The 17,307-nt window shown below is 42.7% G+C and overlaps 1 protein-coding gene across 4 annotated transcripts in view; it reads right to left on the bottom strand.

Moving 5' to 3' along the window:
- Window positions 1–17,307, bottom strand: part of nsd3 (nuclear receptor binding SET domain protein 3) — a 49,066-nt gene that overhangs the window by 19,659 nt on the left and 12,100 nt on the right. For 2 of the 4 annotated variants that reach the window (XM_041901244.2, XM_045225735.1), the window contains exons 14-22: window positions 15,882–16,028; window positions 13,594–13,750; window positions 12,956–13,158; window positions 12,699–12,811; window positions 12,087–12,233; window positions 11,887–12,009; window positions 8,131–8,247; window positions 7,287–7,428; window positions 7,065–7,171 (exon numbers count right to left, since the gene is read on the bottom strand). In XM_041901244.2, the coding sequence (XP_041757178.2) occupies window positions 7,065–7,171; window positions 7,287–7,428; window positions 8,131–8,247; window positions 11,887–12,009; window positions 12,087–12,233; window positions 12,699–12,811; window positions 12,956–13,158; window positions 13,594–13,750; window positions 15,882–16,028 (1,256 nt within the window). The remainder of the gene's footprint in view (window positions 1–7,064; window positions 7,172–7,286; window positions 7,429–8,130; window positions 8,248–11,886; window positions 12,010–12,086; window positions 12,234–12,698; window positions 12,812–12,955; window positions 13,159–13,593; window positions 13,751–15,881; window positions 16,029–17,307) is intronic. The other 2 variants (XM_045225736.1, XM_045225737.1) reach the window with 2 other exon arrangements.

The raw sequence follows: 17,307 nt of genomic DNA, 5'->3' as shown, positions 1-17,307 counted from the left end.
CCCACAGCATGATGCTGCCACCACCATGCTTAACTGTGGGGATGGTGTTCTCGGGGTGATGAGAGGTGTTGGGTTTGCGCCAGACATAGCGTTTTCCTTGATGGCCAAAAAACTCAATTTCAGTCTCATCTGACTAGAGTACCTTCTTCCATGTGTTTGGGGAGTCTCCCACATGCCTTTTGGCGAACACCAAACGTGTTTGCTTATTTTTTTCTGGCCACTCTTCCGTAAAGCCCAGCTCTGTGGAGTGTACGGCTTAAAGTGGTCCTATGGACAGATACTCCAATCTCCGCTGTGGAGCTTTGCAGATCCTTCAGGGTTATCTTTGGTCTCTTTGTTGCCTCTCTGATTAATGTCCTCTTTGCCTGGTCCGTGAGTTTGGGTGGGCAGCCCTCTCTTGGCAGGTTTGATGTGGTGCCATATTCTTTCAATTTTTTTATGGATTTAATGGTGCTCCGTGGGATGTTCAAAGTTTGATATTTTTTTATAACCCAACCCTGATCGGTACTTCTCCACAACTTTGTCCCTGAACTGTTTGGAGAGCTCCTTGGTCTTCATGGTGCTGCTTGCTTGGAGGTGCCCCTTGCTTAGTGGTGTTGCAGACTCTGGGGCCTATCAGAACAGGTGTATATACAGTGGTGTGAAAAAATGTTTGTCACACTTAAATGTTTCAGATCATCAAACAAATTTAAATATTAGTCAAAGATAACACAAGTAAACACAAAATGCAGTTTTGAAATGAAGGTTGTTATTATTAAGGGAAAACAAAATCCAAACCTACATGGCCCTGTGTGAAAAAGTGTTTGCCCCCCATGTTATAACACAACTCAACTGTGGTTTATCACACCTGAGTTCAATTCCTCTAGCCACACCCAGGCTTGATTACTGCCACACCTGTTCTCAATCAAGGAATCACTTAAATAGGACCTGCCTGACAAAGTGAAGTAGACCAAAAGATCCTCAAAAGCTAGACATCATGCAGCGATCCAAAGAAATTCAGGAACAAATGAGAAAGAAAGTAATTCAGATCCATCAGTCTGGAAAAGGTTATAAAGCCATTTCTAAAGCTTTGGGACTCCAGCGAACCACAGTGAGAGCCATTATCCACAAAATGGCGAACACACAGAACAGTGGTGAACCTTCCAAGGAGTGGCCGGCAGACCAAAATTACCCCGAAGAGCGCAGCGACGGCTCATCCAAGAGGTCACAAAAGACCCCAAAACAACATCCAAAGAGCTGCAGGCCTCACTTGCCTCAGTTAAGGTCAGTGTTCATGACTCCACCATAAGAAAGAGACTGGGCAAAAATGGCCTGCATGGCAGAGTTCCAAGACGAAAACCACTGCTGAGTCTCATTTGTCTCATTTGTCACTTGTCTCATTTTTGCCAGAAAACATCTTGATGATCCCCAAGACCTTTGGGAAAATACTCTGTGGACTGACGAGACAAAAGTTGAACTTTTTGGAAGGTGTGTGTCCCATTACATCTGGCATAAAAGTAACACCGCATTTCAGAAAAAGAACATCATACCAACAGTAAAATATGGTGGTGGTAGTGTGATGGTCTGGGCCTGTTTTGCTGCTTCAGGACCTGGAAGACTTGCTGTGATAAATGGAACCATGAATTCTGCTGTCTATCAAAGAATCCTACAACAATTCTGCAAAGATGAGTGGGCCAAAATTCCTCCACAGCGCTGTAAAAGACTCATTGCAAGTTATCGCAAACGCTTGATTGCAGTTGTTGCTGCTAAGGTTGGCCCAACCAGTTATTAGGTTGTAGGGGGCAATCACTTTTTCACACAGGGCCTTGTGGGTTTGGATTTTTTTCCCCTTAATAATAACAACCTTCATTTCAAAACTGCATTTTGTGTTTACTTGTGTTATCTTTGACTAATATTTAAATTTGTTTGATGATCTCAAACATTTAAGTGAGACAAACATGCAAACAAATAAGAAATCAGGAAGGGGGCAAACACTTTTTCACACCACTGTATACTGAGATCATGTGACAGGTCATGTGACACTTAAAGTCCACCTGTGTGCAATCTAACTAATTATGCACCAGATCTTATTTAGGGGCTTCATAGCAAAAGGGGTGAATACATATGCACGCACCACTTTTCCGTTATTTATCTTCAATCATTTTTTGAAACAAGTTATTGTTTTCATTTCACTTCACCAATTTTGACTATTTTGTGTATGTCCATTACATGAAATCCAAATAAAAATCCATTTAAATTACAGGTTGTAATGCAACAAAATAGGAAAAACGCAAAGGGGAATGAATACTTCTGCAAGGCACTGTACCACTGGCCCTTTGTGTTTTACAAAAAGTGCACTCTCCTACATGAGTGCGCTGGTATTACCTAGGACTGTTGTGGTGACCACATTACCACCACACAGGCGGTCACGAGTCATGAAAGCAATCAAATTCCACGTGACCATTTAGTCACGGTAACTACGATTCTCCAAGCTCTGATGCTGCTGGTGGTCATTAATAGCCTACTAAACCTGCTAACTGCCTGGTACTCAGCACTCTATTGTCCCTCTAATCACACTGACATCAATGTAATCGAAAATCTAATCAAACACTCATGACAGCCCATGGCTCATGGTGCGCAACATTTCTATAGGCTATGCAATTGCATGAGAAAACAGAGTGATGGCCTCTATTAAAAAGAGGAGGATCCCATCAGCTTTCTATAGGCTAGGCCTACTATATTTATTTCTCAACTTTCCTAATATTAAGCACATTGCTTATCTTTACAACAGGAGTATAGCCTACCTGGCTGGCATGAAAATGAACCACGGGAAAAGCGTCCTTCATTCGCTATTTAAGTGCATAGATGCCATGTATTTCTTTCCCTTCCCCTGTTTCGAGACAGGTGCATGATAATGGTCCATTCTAAATATAAAAAATATAAAAAATCACACATCATTTAGTATATGTAAAGACTAGATTAAATCAAGAATAGTCTGAGAGGTGACAATATTAGCCCATCACTTGTGAATGATATATTATCACTTGTGAATGATGCCCGCATAAGAAACAATGCCTTTTTTTGTTGTTGACTTTTACAAATGATAGTCGCACACCTCATGTAGCCTAGCCCATAGGCCTATACGTTTTGATAAGGTTTGTATCACAACTAAAGTGGCCAAATAACTTATTAAAATTAAGCACATTAATCCGCTTTACAAGGGGTGTAGAGCCTAACTGGCATACATAAGCAGCGCGTGAGTTTCAAGTTTGGGGTAGATCATTTTCACCATAAAAAGCATTACATGCATAATCACATTTGCGTTCACTTTTGATAATGGTATTTTCCCATTAGCACTTATAGCCTACTGCCTTGTGCTCATTGCTTCGGCCACATTGCGTAAAAAATGTTTTTGATGCTAGTAGTTGTATTAATTTGGGATCTATCGCATCCCACAACTGTCCCAGACTATGTTCGGAATATTTATTTATCGCAGAGAATAGGTCAACATTTGTACTATGGGGGATAGTAGATTGACATAGGCTAGTGCTTTTGCTGTTCGTTAGGCCTACTCATCTTGTTGGCTGACGAAAAGTAAATGTGGACTGTTCTTCCAATATCTTCAATATGCATCTCAGAATTGGATAAGGAAATGTTTTACATTTTAGTCATTTAGCAGACGCTCTTATCCAGAGCGACTTAGTTAGTGAGTGCACACATTTTTTAAATTATTTTTTCATACTGCAGTTGCGTCCCCGATGTGTCTGTCTTCACCTGTAGCCTGTGAGAAAGACCCGATCACATGATGGAGAGCCATGTGAGTGAGAGGCGCTTCGGAGCGCGCAGCACTCAGGGATTCTTCATACTATAAAATAATAGAAAATAATGCCATGGAATTCTAAGCAAATCTTGTCTGCCAAATGAGCTGGTGTAGCCCACAGCCATTTGGCATAGCCAGATCAGGACCTAACATAAGGACAACTCAGAGTAGGCTATTCTGTTCTTCTGAAATAGACTACATTTTCTTCATGCTTCTTTAGACCTGTCTAAAATAAATAATGGATATATTGTGAAGGTGTAGGCTATATTACATGGTTTTATTAGACTTTTTTAAATGTAGATCTTCCAAAGGTCTGCATCAGTGGCTTGTAGGCTATGTGTGGAAGCCAGGAGATGCTAAAATGTGTTTATGTTAATTAATCGGTAAATTACCATGAGACCGACAGTTATTTGTTTGACAATCACCGGCTGACGAAATTTCGTCACCGCCACAGTATTACGGTTACTGTCCTTGCAGAATCACGAACCGGTCACACACTGAAGGCCTATAGGTTCGCCACAGCGCAAACATGTCTATAATAGATATGAAGACTGTTAAGATACTGTAATAATGATTCAAGAATATTTGGTCTGGCTTAGAGTTTTTATGCGCTGACTGAATGGACTTTTTTTTTACTCCGCTGGTCTCGGGAAGGAATTACGAGTCCTCACTGTCCGAGACAGAGTCAAGTCAGAGTACAAATGTATCCGACACCGAGACACTCAATATGTGGTCTCGAGAAGGGACTCGAGACCGGTCTACAACACTGCGATGAACCTACAGATTCTACTTGTAGAATCGCAATGCTCGTCAGTGACCAACAACTTGAATTTGAGCCAATCGGAGAGCACGAACCCTCACGTGGGGGAGCCAAAAAAAAAAAAAAAGAAGAGGGCATTTTCTTCGTACATCCATGGATGAGCCAGTCATACTTAATATGCACCCTTACGGAAAAAAAGATTGTAGTCAGAGTGCAGTATAACTGCAGCTAGTATGCAACTAGAGTCCAAAATACCACAGTCGACTGCCGTTACTGCACTTTTACTGCAGTTAAAAAAATTAATACATTTGTAAGGACAATGTAGGCTATGGGATTGTACCTAGCTAAGTGCACAGACGCAATGCACACAACACTAAGGCCAAACAACGCTACTGCCACCTTCTGGTTTTTATTATTTTAACAAGGCTGAGTGGCTGACAACTTCCAAGGTCTTTGCTGTGTGAACACAAAAGAGATTGACTGTCGACACTCTGTTCAGAAATGCTAAGTACAGTTGGCAGGCAAACGTTTGACAATCCTACCAGTGTGTCTGAGCTATAAGATATGTAATAGTCAACGGAGGATAAACATTTTTTTTGTGGACCAATTTGGGTAAGCAATTTGTGTAAGTAAGTCTTCGAGACGGGACGACAACAAATTTGAAAACTGTTTAATATCTGTTTATCAAAGATAATTAGAAATGAGTTCTGTATTCACATCTCTCCCAAATGAACCTTTGTGTACAGCTGTGTTAATCATTGAGCAATAGTGGACCTAATTGATTCCACATTTTTAAAATACACCTTGGGGGGGGAATACCATCCCATCCAGGTGATTTGCCTTTATTCATGCTATCCAATGCTCATTTCAGTTCATTGAGAAAGATTTGGGCTCCCAGGGAGGTGGCTTCCTATGTTGAGGATTAACAATCTGGGGTGTACAGTTCTTTATAGAAGTGAGAGAATCTTTTACTAATTTGGGTTCTGATATGAATTCCCCTATTTCAGATTCAATAGTTGCTGTATCAGCTAAGCTTACTGCGTAGCTTGTTGGCCAGTAAACGACTGAGACAATGACCATGGAAGTAATGGTTGAGTCTAACTCCATGGATGGCAAATTCTGCTCTCTGTCTTACCAATACATAGATGGAAATGCAGTTGTATTATTTTGAATAAAACCTTTGGTGGCATCACATAGAATCCGGGGTTCATCGACTGAATTTGTATTAATCATTAAGAATGAACTTAGTTCAATTTCAAATTGATCACAGAATGTAGGATTTTGTAGTAATGAAACGCCATCTTGTTGCTCTTTTAGGAGATTCTGACATTTTGTAATTGGCAGTAGTAGGTGGGGTGATCGGTCAAGCTCATATGTCGAATTTCTATGTTCATAATTGTACAAAATAGAGGTGTAGATAATATAAAATCGATTGGGGAGAATGTTTTCTGCCTGTTTGAGTAGAAAGTGTACTCGTTCGCTTTTGGATTATGTGCTTGCAAACATGAGGTTGTAATCAGAGTATACTGTATGTTGGAGAGCCTTGGTTGCGTGTGGATTGTAGTTAGTCTTAATAGATTTGTCCTGCATGTCCAAAATGGCATTCATGTCTGTCCCAATAACCAGATGGAATTCAGATAATTCTAACACTATGCTGTTCAGAGAATCAAAAAACGTAGAATCATATGAATTTGTAGCATACACATTAATAAAGGCAATTTTCTTTCCATTATGGATACATTTAAGGAAAGTGTTTCTGCCTTTTTGGTCTTCGCCCTTACCCAAGATGGTGGTTGAATTTCTTATGTATCATTATGATTACACCTTTTGTTTGAGTCTGATGAAAAAGCAGCCAGTTTGTACAAATGGTTGTGCATTCTGTGTGTGTCCTTATGGAGCAGCTGTGTTTATTGGAGCATTTCTATATCAATATGCTTTCTTGCTGGGATATTAAGACAGCTTGAACGTTTGATAGGGCAATTTAAGCCTTTCATATTCCAAGAGAGAATAGCTAGTGTTGCCATTGTTTTTCAGAAAGGAATGTTATATTAATGATATAATTGTTATCTTTACTGTTGATAAGCCCATAGATGTGTAACAAAAAGCAGGACCCACAGGGAAACTCACCGGTCATTCCCACCCAGAAAACCCTCCCTGTAAACCACCCTCCCTGTAAACCCCCCCCTTAACAGATATCTAAGCCTAAACAGTCAAATAGGATACTGTAGCTGTAGGAGCAATAGCTCTTAATCCATTGTCATCATTTATTATTAGCAATATGGTTTATATGACCTTCTGAGAAGAGACATTCTGAAAATGTACCTTGTTAAAAACAGAGAGAGAAGAGATGTAAACCCTGTTAGGCCCACTTCTATAAGACTATACAACATTGCAGACAAACCATGGACAGAAGCGTTCTGCTAAGGTGAGACACCAGTAACATGTTACTTGATTCCTACATGATGCAGTCATAATAAGGAGAGAGAATGTGGGCGTGTCCCGTACCGTAGGCCGCACCCCTAGGAAGCCAGAGCAGTTCTCAGCTCCACAGTGACACGATGACCTTCTATTCCCCACCAAGTCCAGGTTATAGTTAAACGTCAACTCAGTGCCTGCAGAACACACACGATTATAGTTAAATGTCAGCTCCGTGTCTGCAGGAGAGATGAGATCGATCAGAGAAATCAATCGCAAAAATACAGAACGCGTGCGTGTCGCTCTCCTCACCAGCATCTATGTCACACAGGGTGAAGAGCCCTATCCGTACATCTCCGTTGACAGTCCATTTCTGCGTCTCACAGTTGGGGCTGCAGCTGTGGTTAATGAAGCGAGAGGTGTTCCCTTTGGGACCCGCGTCAATCACCCGGTCCTGAGGAACACACACAGGCACTTAGACATACACACACACACGCACGTATGCACACAGTTAGACCCCCACACACACAGCCAAGCGACGCACACTACTGAAAAGAGAGAGACACATAGCTTAACAGATTCATACACATACTACAATGCATTCGGAAAGTATTCAGGCCCCTTGACTTTTTCCACATTGTTACGTTACAGCCTTATTCTAAAATGGATTAAATTGTTTTCCCCCCTCAATCTACACACAATAGCCCATAATGACAAAGCAAAAACAGGTTTTTATAAATTCTAGCAAAAAAATATATAAAAAATAAAATGAAATAACACATTTACATAAGTGTTCAGACCCTCTATTCAGTACTTTGTTGAAGCACCTTTGGCAGCGATTACAGCCTCAAGTCTTCTTGGGTATGACGGTACAAGCTTGGCACACCTGTATTTGGGGAGTTTCTCCCATTCTGCTCTGCAGATCCTCTCAAGCTCTGTCAGGTTGGATGTTCGAACGGGTTCAAGTCAGAGAGTTGTCTTGGCTGTGTGCTTAGGGTCGTTTGACATTCATGCCAAAGAGTTCATTCTCGGTTTCATCAGACCAGAGAATCCGAATACTTTCCGAATGCACTGTATGTATTACTGGTCATGAGGTGTAGGGGTCAAGTAAATGAGACCATTCCAAACTGTTGGGACACAGCCTGTACGTTGTTACCTTGGTGAGGGTGAGCATGTAGAAGTCAGTCACACGGTTCTCATGAGCGCGTTTGATTCGCTGCTGGCACTCTTCTGAATCTATCACCTCTCCCACGTACTCTGTCACAAAATCTCCCTGTGGAACAGAGGACATAAGATACACAATACACATGACTTACAACAAAGCATACCTGTGGTGTTATATAATACAATTTTATTGGTCGCATACACATGTTATCGCAGATGCAGCAAAATGCTTATGTTTCTAGCTCCAACAGTGCAGTAATACCTAACAATACACAACAAAATAAAAAGAAAGGAATTAAGAAATATCCGAACGAGAAAAGTCAGAGTCCAGAATATATGTGTATATGGTGGTGTGTATAGACATTATGGACAGTATATGAATAGAAAAGTTGTGCACAGCGGTAGTTACAGTGAGGGAAAAAAGTATTTGATCCCCTGCTGATTTTGTACGTTTGCCCACTGACAAAGAAATGATCAGTCTATAATTTTAATAGTAGGTTTATTTGAACAGTGAGACAGAATAACAAAAAGATCCAGAAAAACGCATGTCAAAAATTTTATACATTGATTTGCATTTTAATGAGGGAAATAAGTATTTGACCCCATCTCAATCAGAAAGATTTCTGGCTCCCAGGTGTCTTTTACACAGGTAACGAGCTGAGATTAGGAGCACACTCTTAAAGGGAGTGCTCCTAATCTCAGCTTGTTACCTGTATAAAAAGACACCTGTCCACAGAAGCAATCAATCAGATTCCAAACTCTCCACCATGGCCAAAACCAAAGAGCTCTCCAAGGATGTCAGGGACAAAATTGTAGACCTACACAAGGCTGGAATGGGCTACAAGACCATCGCCAAGCAGCTTGGTGAGAAGGTGACAACAGTTGGTGCGATTATTCGCAAATGGAAGAAACACAAAATAACTGTCAATCTCCCTCGGCCTGGGGCTCCATGCAAGATCTCACCTCGTGGAGTTACAATGATCATGAGAACGGTGAGGAATCAGCCCAGAACTACACGGGAGGATCTTGTCAATGATCTCAAGGCAGCTGGGACCATAGTCACCAAGAAAACAATTGGTAACACTACGCCGTGAAGGACTGAAATCCTGCAGCGCCCGCAAGGTCCCCCTGCTCAAGAAAGCACATATACAGGGCCGTATGAAGTTTGCCAATTAACATCTGAATGATTCAGAGGAGAACTGGGTGAAAGTGTTGTGGTCAGATGCTCTTTGGCATCAACTCAACTCGCCGTGTTTGGAGGAGGAGGAATGCTGCCTATGACCCCAAGAACACCATCCCCACCGTCAAACATGGAGGTGGAAACATTATGCTTTGGGGGTGTTTTTCTGCTAAGGGGACAGGACAACTTCACCGCATCAAAGGGACGATGGACGGGGCCATGTACCGTCAAATCTTGAGTGAGAACCTCCTTCCCTCAGCCAGGGCATTGAAAATGGGTTGTGGATGGGTATTCCAGCATGACAATGACCCAAAACACACGGCCAAGGCAACAAAGGAGTGGCTCAAGAAGAAGAACATTAAGGTCCTGGAGTGGCCTAGCCAGTCTCCAGACCTTAATCCCATAGAAAATCTGTGGAGGGAGCTGAAGGTTTGAGTTGCCAAACATCAGCCTCAAAACCTTAATGACTTGGAGAAGATCTGCAAAGAGGAGTGGAACAAAATCCCTCCTGAGATGTGTGCAAACCTGGTGGCCAACTACAAGAAACATCTGACCTCTGTGATTGCCAACAAGGGTTTTGCCACCAAGTACTAAGTCATGTTTTGCAGAGGGGTCAAATACTTATTTCCCTCATTAAAATGCAAATCAATTTATAACATTTTTGACATGTGTTTTTCTGGATTTCTTTGTTGTTATTCTGTCTCTCACTGTTCAAATAAACCTACCATTAAACTTATAGACTGATCATGTCTGTCAGTGGGCAAACATACAAAATCAGCAGTGGATCAAATACTTTTTTCCCCCCAAGGATGAGCCTTGACTAGAATACAGTATACACACATGAAGTGAGTAAAACATTATTAACATTATTAAAACATTATTAAAAGTGACCAGTGTTCAATGACTATGTACATAGGGCAGCAGTCTCTAAGGTGCAGGGTAGAGTACCGGGTGGTAGCCGGTTAGTAACAGTGACTAAGTTCTGGGCAGGGTACTGGTCGGAGGATGGCTAGTGGTGTTTATTTAACAGTCTGATGGCCTGGAGATAGAAGCTGTTTTTCAGTCTTTCGGTCCCAGCAATGATCCACCTGTATCGTCTCTGCCTTTCTAGATGGTAGTGGGGTGAACAGGCCGTGGCTCGGGTGGCTGAGGTCCTTGATGATCTTCTTGGCCTTCCTGTGACACCGGGTGCTGTAGATGTCCTGGAGGGCAGGGAGTGTGCCCCTGGTGATGCGATGGGCTGACCACAGCACCCTCTGGAGAGCCCTGCGGTTGCAGACAGTGCAATTGCCATACCAGGCAGTGATACAGCCCGACAGGATGCTCTCAATGGTGCATCTGTAGAAGTTTGTGAGGGTCTTAAGGGCCAAGCCAAATTTCTTCAGCCTCCTGAGGTTGAGGAGGTGTTGCTGCGCATTCTTCACCACACTGTCTGTGTGGATGGACTGTTTCAGGTTGTCAGTGATGTGCACGCTGAGGAACTCTCTTCACTGTGGCCCTGTCGACGTGGATGGGGGCATGCTCTCTCTGCTGTCTCCTCAAGTCCACGATTAGCTCCTTCATTTTGTTGACGTTGAGGGAGAGGTTATTTTCTTGCCACCACTCTGCCAGGGCCCTCACCTCCTCCCTGTATGCTGTCTCGTCGTTGTTGGTAATCAGGCCTACCACTATTGTGTCGTCTGCAAACTTGATGATTGAGTTGGGAGACGTGAGCATTCACGCAGTCATGTGTGAACAGGGAGTACAGGAGGGCCACCGTGTTGAGGATCAGCGTATCGGAGGTGTTGCCTACCTTCACCACCTGAGGTCGGTCCATCAGGAAGTCCAGGACCCAGTTGCACAGGGCGGGGTTCAGATCCAGGGCCCTGAACTTAATGATGAGCTTGGATGGCACTATGGTGTTGAAGGCTGACCTGTTATCGATGAACATCATTCTTACATAGGTATTCCTCTTGTCCAGATGGGATAGAGCAGTGTGCAGAGCGATTGCGTCATCCGTGGATATGTTGTATGCAAATTGTAGTGTGTCAGGTAAGGTGGAGGTGATATGTTCGTCAAATAGCCTCTCAAAGCACTTCATGAAGACAGAAGTGAGTGCTACGGGGCGATAGTCATTAAGTTCGGTTACCTTCGCTTTCTTGGGTACAGGAACAATGGCAGATATCTTGAAGCAAGTGGGGACAACAGACTGGGATAGGGAGAGATTGAATAGGTCCGTAAACACTCCAGCCAGCTGGTCTGCACATGCTCTGAGGACACGGCTTGGGATGCCGTCTGGGCTTAAATATCTTACTCACATCAGCCAAGAAGAACGAGAGCTCACAGTCCTTTTGAGCAGACGGATATTAACCATAATCTCTGATCTATACACAACAGGCTCGCTTCCATTTTGGTCTCTAACCCTTATCCCGTTCGCATATGAAAGGTCTGGATAGGTACAAACAATATGACAGGCTAGGTGGAGCCTTCACAGTGTTGCTAATATCAGTGAACACTTAAAGATGAGTGGCAAAGGATAGAAATAGACCTGGGCACCACACTACGTCCACCCCAGCGCCCCTCACTCACCTTCCTGAGGGCCTGGTTGGTCTTGAGGCCCCAGCCACAACCCTCTGTCCTGATGACCCCTGTCTCGGAGTACAGACGTTTAGAGAAGCATTGGTTCTCACAGCTATCACCTGCTGGACACACCTAGGACAGGAGAACAGGGCTGATTTAAACACCATTCACACACGCATACACACATGCGTACACACAGACACACCAACCTGTGGGTGACACTCGTACTGCAGCATGCGGTTCAGACATTGGGAGTCCAGGCTGCAGGGGTGTTCGTCCGTGGGCTTACAGTTGCATCGTGGGATTTCAGACAGGTCGGCTATGTGCACCTGCACCTTCCCCACCGGCTTGTTGGACTGAAAGAGACATGACAACAATGTGTCAGTGAGGACACACCAAGACTCAGACCAACACACATGGTCACAGATGAGATCTAAAGAGGTCTCATTCAGCTAAAAGAGCCAATTCTCAGTTTGCTTGGCAAAGCAAGACTTCGTATTTATTATGGATCCCCATTAGCTGCTGCCAAGGTAGCAGCTACTCTTTCAGGGGTGAAGCACAATTAAGTCAGTTATACACCATTTAAAAAAACATAATACCCTTCACAACAGATTAAGTGTGTGCCCTCAGGCCATTACTTTACTACCACATATCTACAACACAAAATACATGTATAGGTGTGTGTGTAGAGTGCGTATGTTATCGTGTGTGTATATGCGTGTATCTGTGCCTGTGTGTGTCTCTTCACAGTCCCAGAAGATTTGTAGGGAAGGTATATGTTTGTAGGGTAGGGCTATATACAGTATGACTGGATGTATTACCTTGATGAACTTGTATGGTGGTGGTTTGCGTGAGTTGCGTTCCTGCTCCAGGGCCTCCCTGCTCTCCCTCTGTGACTTGAGCTCCTGGAACCTCCGAGCAGCCTCCTCCAGAGCTGACACACACAGAAGGGATGGAATTACATTCTGCCTGTCTCACACACACACACACACACTCAGGGATAAGGCACTATCATATCACTCAAGAACCAACAGAGCCCAGAGCAGAGAGCACAGAATAGAGCCAAAGGCGGCATCACCTTTCTTGAAGGTCTTGTTGATGTTGATTTGGCCCGTGACAGGGGTCTTGTCGTTCTCCACGTAGGGAAACACACGGCCCTGGTTGATCCAGTAGTAGTCATGGGAACCAAAGAAGAAGACTGGGAAGTCTCCGATATCGTGGCGGAGCGTCTGGATGTTGGGGGGCACCAGGCGAGGGTTACAGATCTCCGCTGGCCACCACCTGATGGGGACAGACAGGGGACAGCATGGAACATGAGGAAAGAAAGAGCGCTTATCAGTCCATAAGATACAGCTATAAGTGTTGTCGTTTTCCTAACAATTAAGCCAAACATCTGATTCTAAAACTAGTTTCTGAAATACATGAACCCTTCGTAGTGTACAGTAATATGCCACTCTCATCCTGTTTCTGCATCTAGCAACAATGTTGTTTCCACATATTCCGAGTTGTGTTGTTCCTCAGCTGTAGTTTCACACTAAATATGCTCTCAATAACATAAAGTGTAAACACTATTGGTGTTTATCCATTCAATTATTGGGAGAATATTTGGAGTGTGCGACTATCATTATGATTATTATTATATTTTTTACATACAGTACGTTTACTATACCAATAGTCAGCACCTCTCCAACATCTTTTGGGTGTGCATCAACTCACCTGTAGTTCCCCAGTTTGACCCAGACGATCTGTTTGTAGTGGGGTTTCCTTCCTAATCTGCACTCCCTGCAGGACCACGCCCCCTCTGGCATCGCCATCTCCAAACACTCTGGGTGGAACGACGCCGGGCACAACGCACAGCACAGCAGCTTCTCTCCTGCATGGGTGTGTGTGTGTGTGTGTGTGTGTGTGTGTATAGAGAAAAGAGCAGCACAGGGTTAGAGAACATACTACCACACCTGGACACTAGGGGCCACCACACTCTAAACCTTATCCTTAGGCATGCCAGTCATTCAAACCTATACACTGTGAGTAATGCTTTGCCCAAGCAGAGGAAGAAGCGAAGCGAGAGGATTTACTCCGCCCAAAATCAGTCCACGAAAATAAGACCATGAAGTGAGGAATTTTTGTATGGAGGTCAATGAGCGTGTCGAATTTGATCAACAAAAAATGTAATTGCTAATTTGCTACGTGAGGCTTATTTGATCAAATAGAAGTTTCGTAATGGTTAGGTCGTTAGGAATGCACTGATGTAAGTGGACACGTGGCATTTCGGCAACAACAAAAAACTAAACAAAAACGACTATACGGTCACTCGACCATCTTGTCAATATAATATCAATTATTTGGCCCAAGTAAGTAATATGGTCTTCCAGAGAGTTGGAGGAGTCATTGTGACATTGCTTACACCCATACGCTCCTTTCATATGTATGGGATATGTCTAAGGATAGGTATTTATTTTGAACTGGACCATCATATGGGCCTGAAGTGACCCTTTTCCAAAGGATTCACAATGGTGGAATAATTTGTAACTCCCACAATATAATAAAGTTTGCTTTATCTATATGAAAACTATGCTGTTGTGGACACAATTTTGATCAAAGAGAGTAGTCTTGACATTGATGCTGTCCTCTGCTTTTTCCTTAGCAGTCAGTCACTGATGGTGTAGTGGAATGTCTGAAAGGCAGGTTTAGAGTACAAGGCCCCTTGTACAAATCACCACACATGCAATAGCACCGATGATAATTAAATCAGCAAATAAACCATAAGTCACAAAAAAAACAATTACCAAAATATAAGAGAAACGGCACAAAGCTGACATGCACTCCTTGTTCCACTTCTCTGCACCACTATACATACCCCAGATAGTCTTTATGGAATCTCATTTAAATATGTGGTTGTGGAAGTGTTTTAAATGCCAAATGGGTAACATCATTGATGAGTAACAATTCACATTATATGCCAACTAGAAGGAAGATTGTCAGCATCTTATTCAAACATTCCCAGTTTTGATTTATTCATCAAATTGATGATCTTGTGAGGAATATTATACCTGTTATGAGCAATAACCTATTTGAATTAACTGCATTTCAATGCAGAATCAATATTTATTGTAACAATTACCTCCTTAACACAGCAAAACAAGACCGCAAACATCCGATCAAGGTAAAGGCTGATCGCGGTACAGTGACCGATCAAGGTAAAGGCTGATCGCGGTACAGTGACCGATCAAGGTAAAGGCTGATCGCGGTACAGTGACCGATCAAGGTAAAGGCTGATCGCGGTACAGTGAGAGCAAAAAAGAAGCAAGTGAGCAGTTAGAAAAAGTAGCTATTAGTATTAGTCTTTCAGATGACGACAAGCTCAAAGTGCTGAAGCAGAGAAGCTGTGTTCCTCTAGCAGTAACATGCCCCCCCTCATACAGACAGGGCGTAAAATAACCCTGTGAGACATGTCATCACTCTTTTCATACCTCTTTCCCAATTCTGATGATGAAATCAAATTATGTGTTATGTTACAGTGTGCTGTGGTCCGCTTATACAAATTCCCTTTTGTGTAGCTCAGTTGGGCCTGTGTAACTCAGTTGGTAGAGCATGGGGCTTGCAACGCCAGGGTTGTGGGTTCAATTCCCACAGGGGGCCAGTATGAAAAATATAAAAAATATATGTATGCACTCACTAAGTCGCTCTGGATAAGAGCGTCTGCTAAATGAGTTTGTATTGGAGAGGAGTGTCACATTCCACAGCTTCACAGAGATGAGCTTTGCTCACTTTTAATGCCGTTAACACTGGTTCCTGGTTGAACCAGTGCATGTTAGGGTCCCTGAACATGTATTTTAAGCCCTGCTGTAGCGTTAATGGCAGCAGACTGTATTGTTCACAAGCTAGAGGCAGAACAAAGCAATAAGGAGGAACATCAAATCAACTGTGGAGAGTCTAGACATATTCAAACACACATACACACACACCAGTGGGAAACGGGAGAGCGAGTAAAACAGTTCTGTTACCTTTCCCAATATTCTTTTTGGTAGCTGACGAAGAAGAGGGAATCATAGGTAATTTCAACTCAGCACGATTTGACTCAGTCAGAAGGTAGTGGGACTTATAGGCATATGAACTTAATATGGTGTCAGTAAGGTCCTGCACTAACAGTCCTACACAAGACACACAGGAAGAGACTGGGTGAGCCGCAATCAGACTACAGTACCCATGATACCACAGGAGAAAAAGAACACATACACTGTTAGAACACATAAACGAGAGAGAAAGAGGAGTAAAAGTAAACTAAAGAGTTGTCCCAATAGAACACTCCGCTTATAAGAATCAACTGCTTTTGGTACCCATGGGGACCAAAATATTTCTACACTTACAATGTACTCCGTAATCAAATCAGTTAGAAAAGTCTAATCATCCAGAACAGATGTATTTCTTGTAAGAGGAGTGCACTGTAAAAGCACAGATCAGTACATATAAAGCGGCTTCAGAAAGTGTTCACCCCCGTTGACTTTTTCACATTTTGTTGTATTACAGCCTGAATTTCAAATGGATTACTGGCTTAGACACAATACCCCATAACATCAAAGTGGAATTATGTTTTTAGAAATTTTAACAAATTATTAAAAAATGAAAAGCTGAAATGTCTTGAGTCAATAAGTATTCAACCACTTTTTTTATGGCAAGCCTAAATAAGTTCAGGAGTAAACATTTGCTTAACAAGTCACATAATAAGTTGCATGGACTCACTGTGTGCAATAATAGTGTTTAACATGATTTTTGTAATGACTACCTGATCTCTGTACCCCACACATAATTAGCGATAAGGTCCCTCAGTCAAGCAGTGAATTTCAAACACAGATTCAACCACAAAGACCAGGGAAGTTTTCCAATGCCTCGCAAAGAAGGGCACTTATTGGTAGATAAAAAAACCAGACATTGAATTTCCCTTTGAGCATGGTGAAGTTATTAATTACACTTTGGATGGTGTATCAATACACCCAAAGATACAGGGGTCCTTCCTAACTCAGTTGCCGGAGAGGAAGGAAACCACTCAGGGATTTCACCATGAGGCCAATGGTGACTTTAAAACAGTTACAGAGTTTAACGGCTGTGATTGCAATAAAGGCAATCAAGTAAAACTGCAACAACAAAAAAATATGCAAAGAAATTAACTTGTTCTGAATACAAAGCATTACGTTGGGGCAAATCCAACACAACACATCACAGAGCACCACTCTTCATATTTTCAAGCGTGGTGGTGGCTGCATCATGTTATGGGTATGCTTGTCATTGGCAAGGAATAGGGAGTTTTTTAAGATAAAAATAAATGGAATAGAGCTAAGCACAGGCAACATCCTTGAGGAAAACCTGGTTCAGCCTGCTTTCCAACAGACATTGGGAGACAAATTCACCTTTCAGCAGGACAATAACCTAAAA

The sequence above is a fragment of the Coregonus clupeaformis genome, chromosome 16 (genome assembly GCF_020615455.1).
Source record: "Coregonus clupeaformis isolate EN_2021a chromosome 16, ASM2061545v1, whole genome shotgun sequence".
Taxonomy (NCBI): domain Eukaryota; kingdom Metazoa; phylum Chordata; class Actinopteri; order Salmoniformes; family Salmonidae; genus Coregonus; species Coregonus clupeaformis.
Note: the sequence above shows the minus strand (reverse complement) of the source record. Positions and strands in the feature narration are given on the sequence as shown.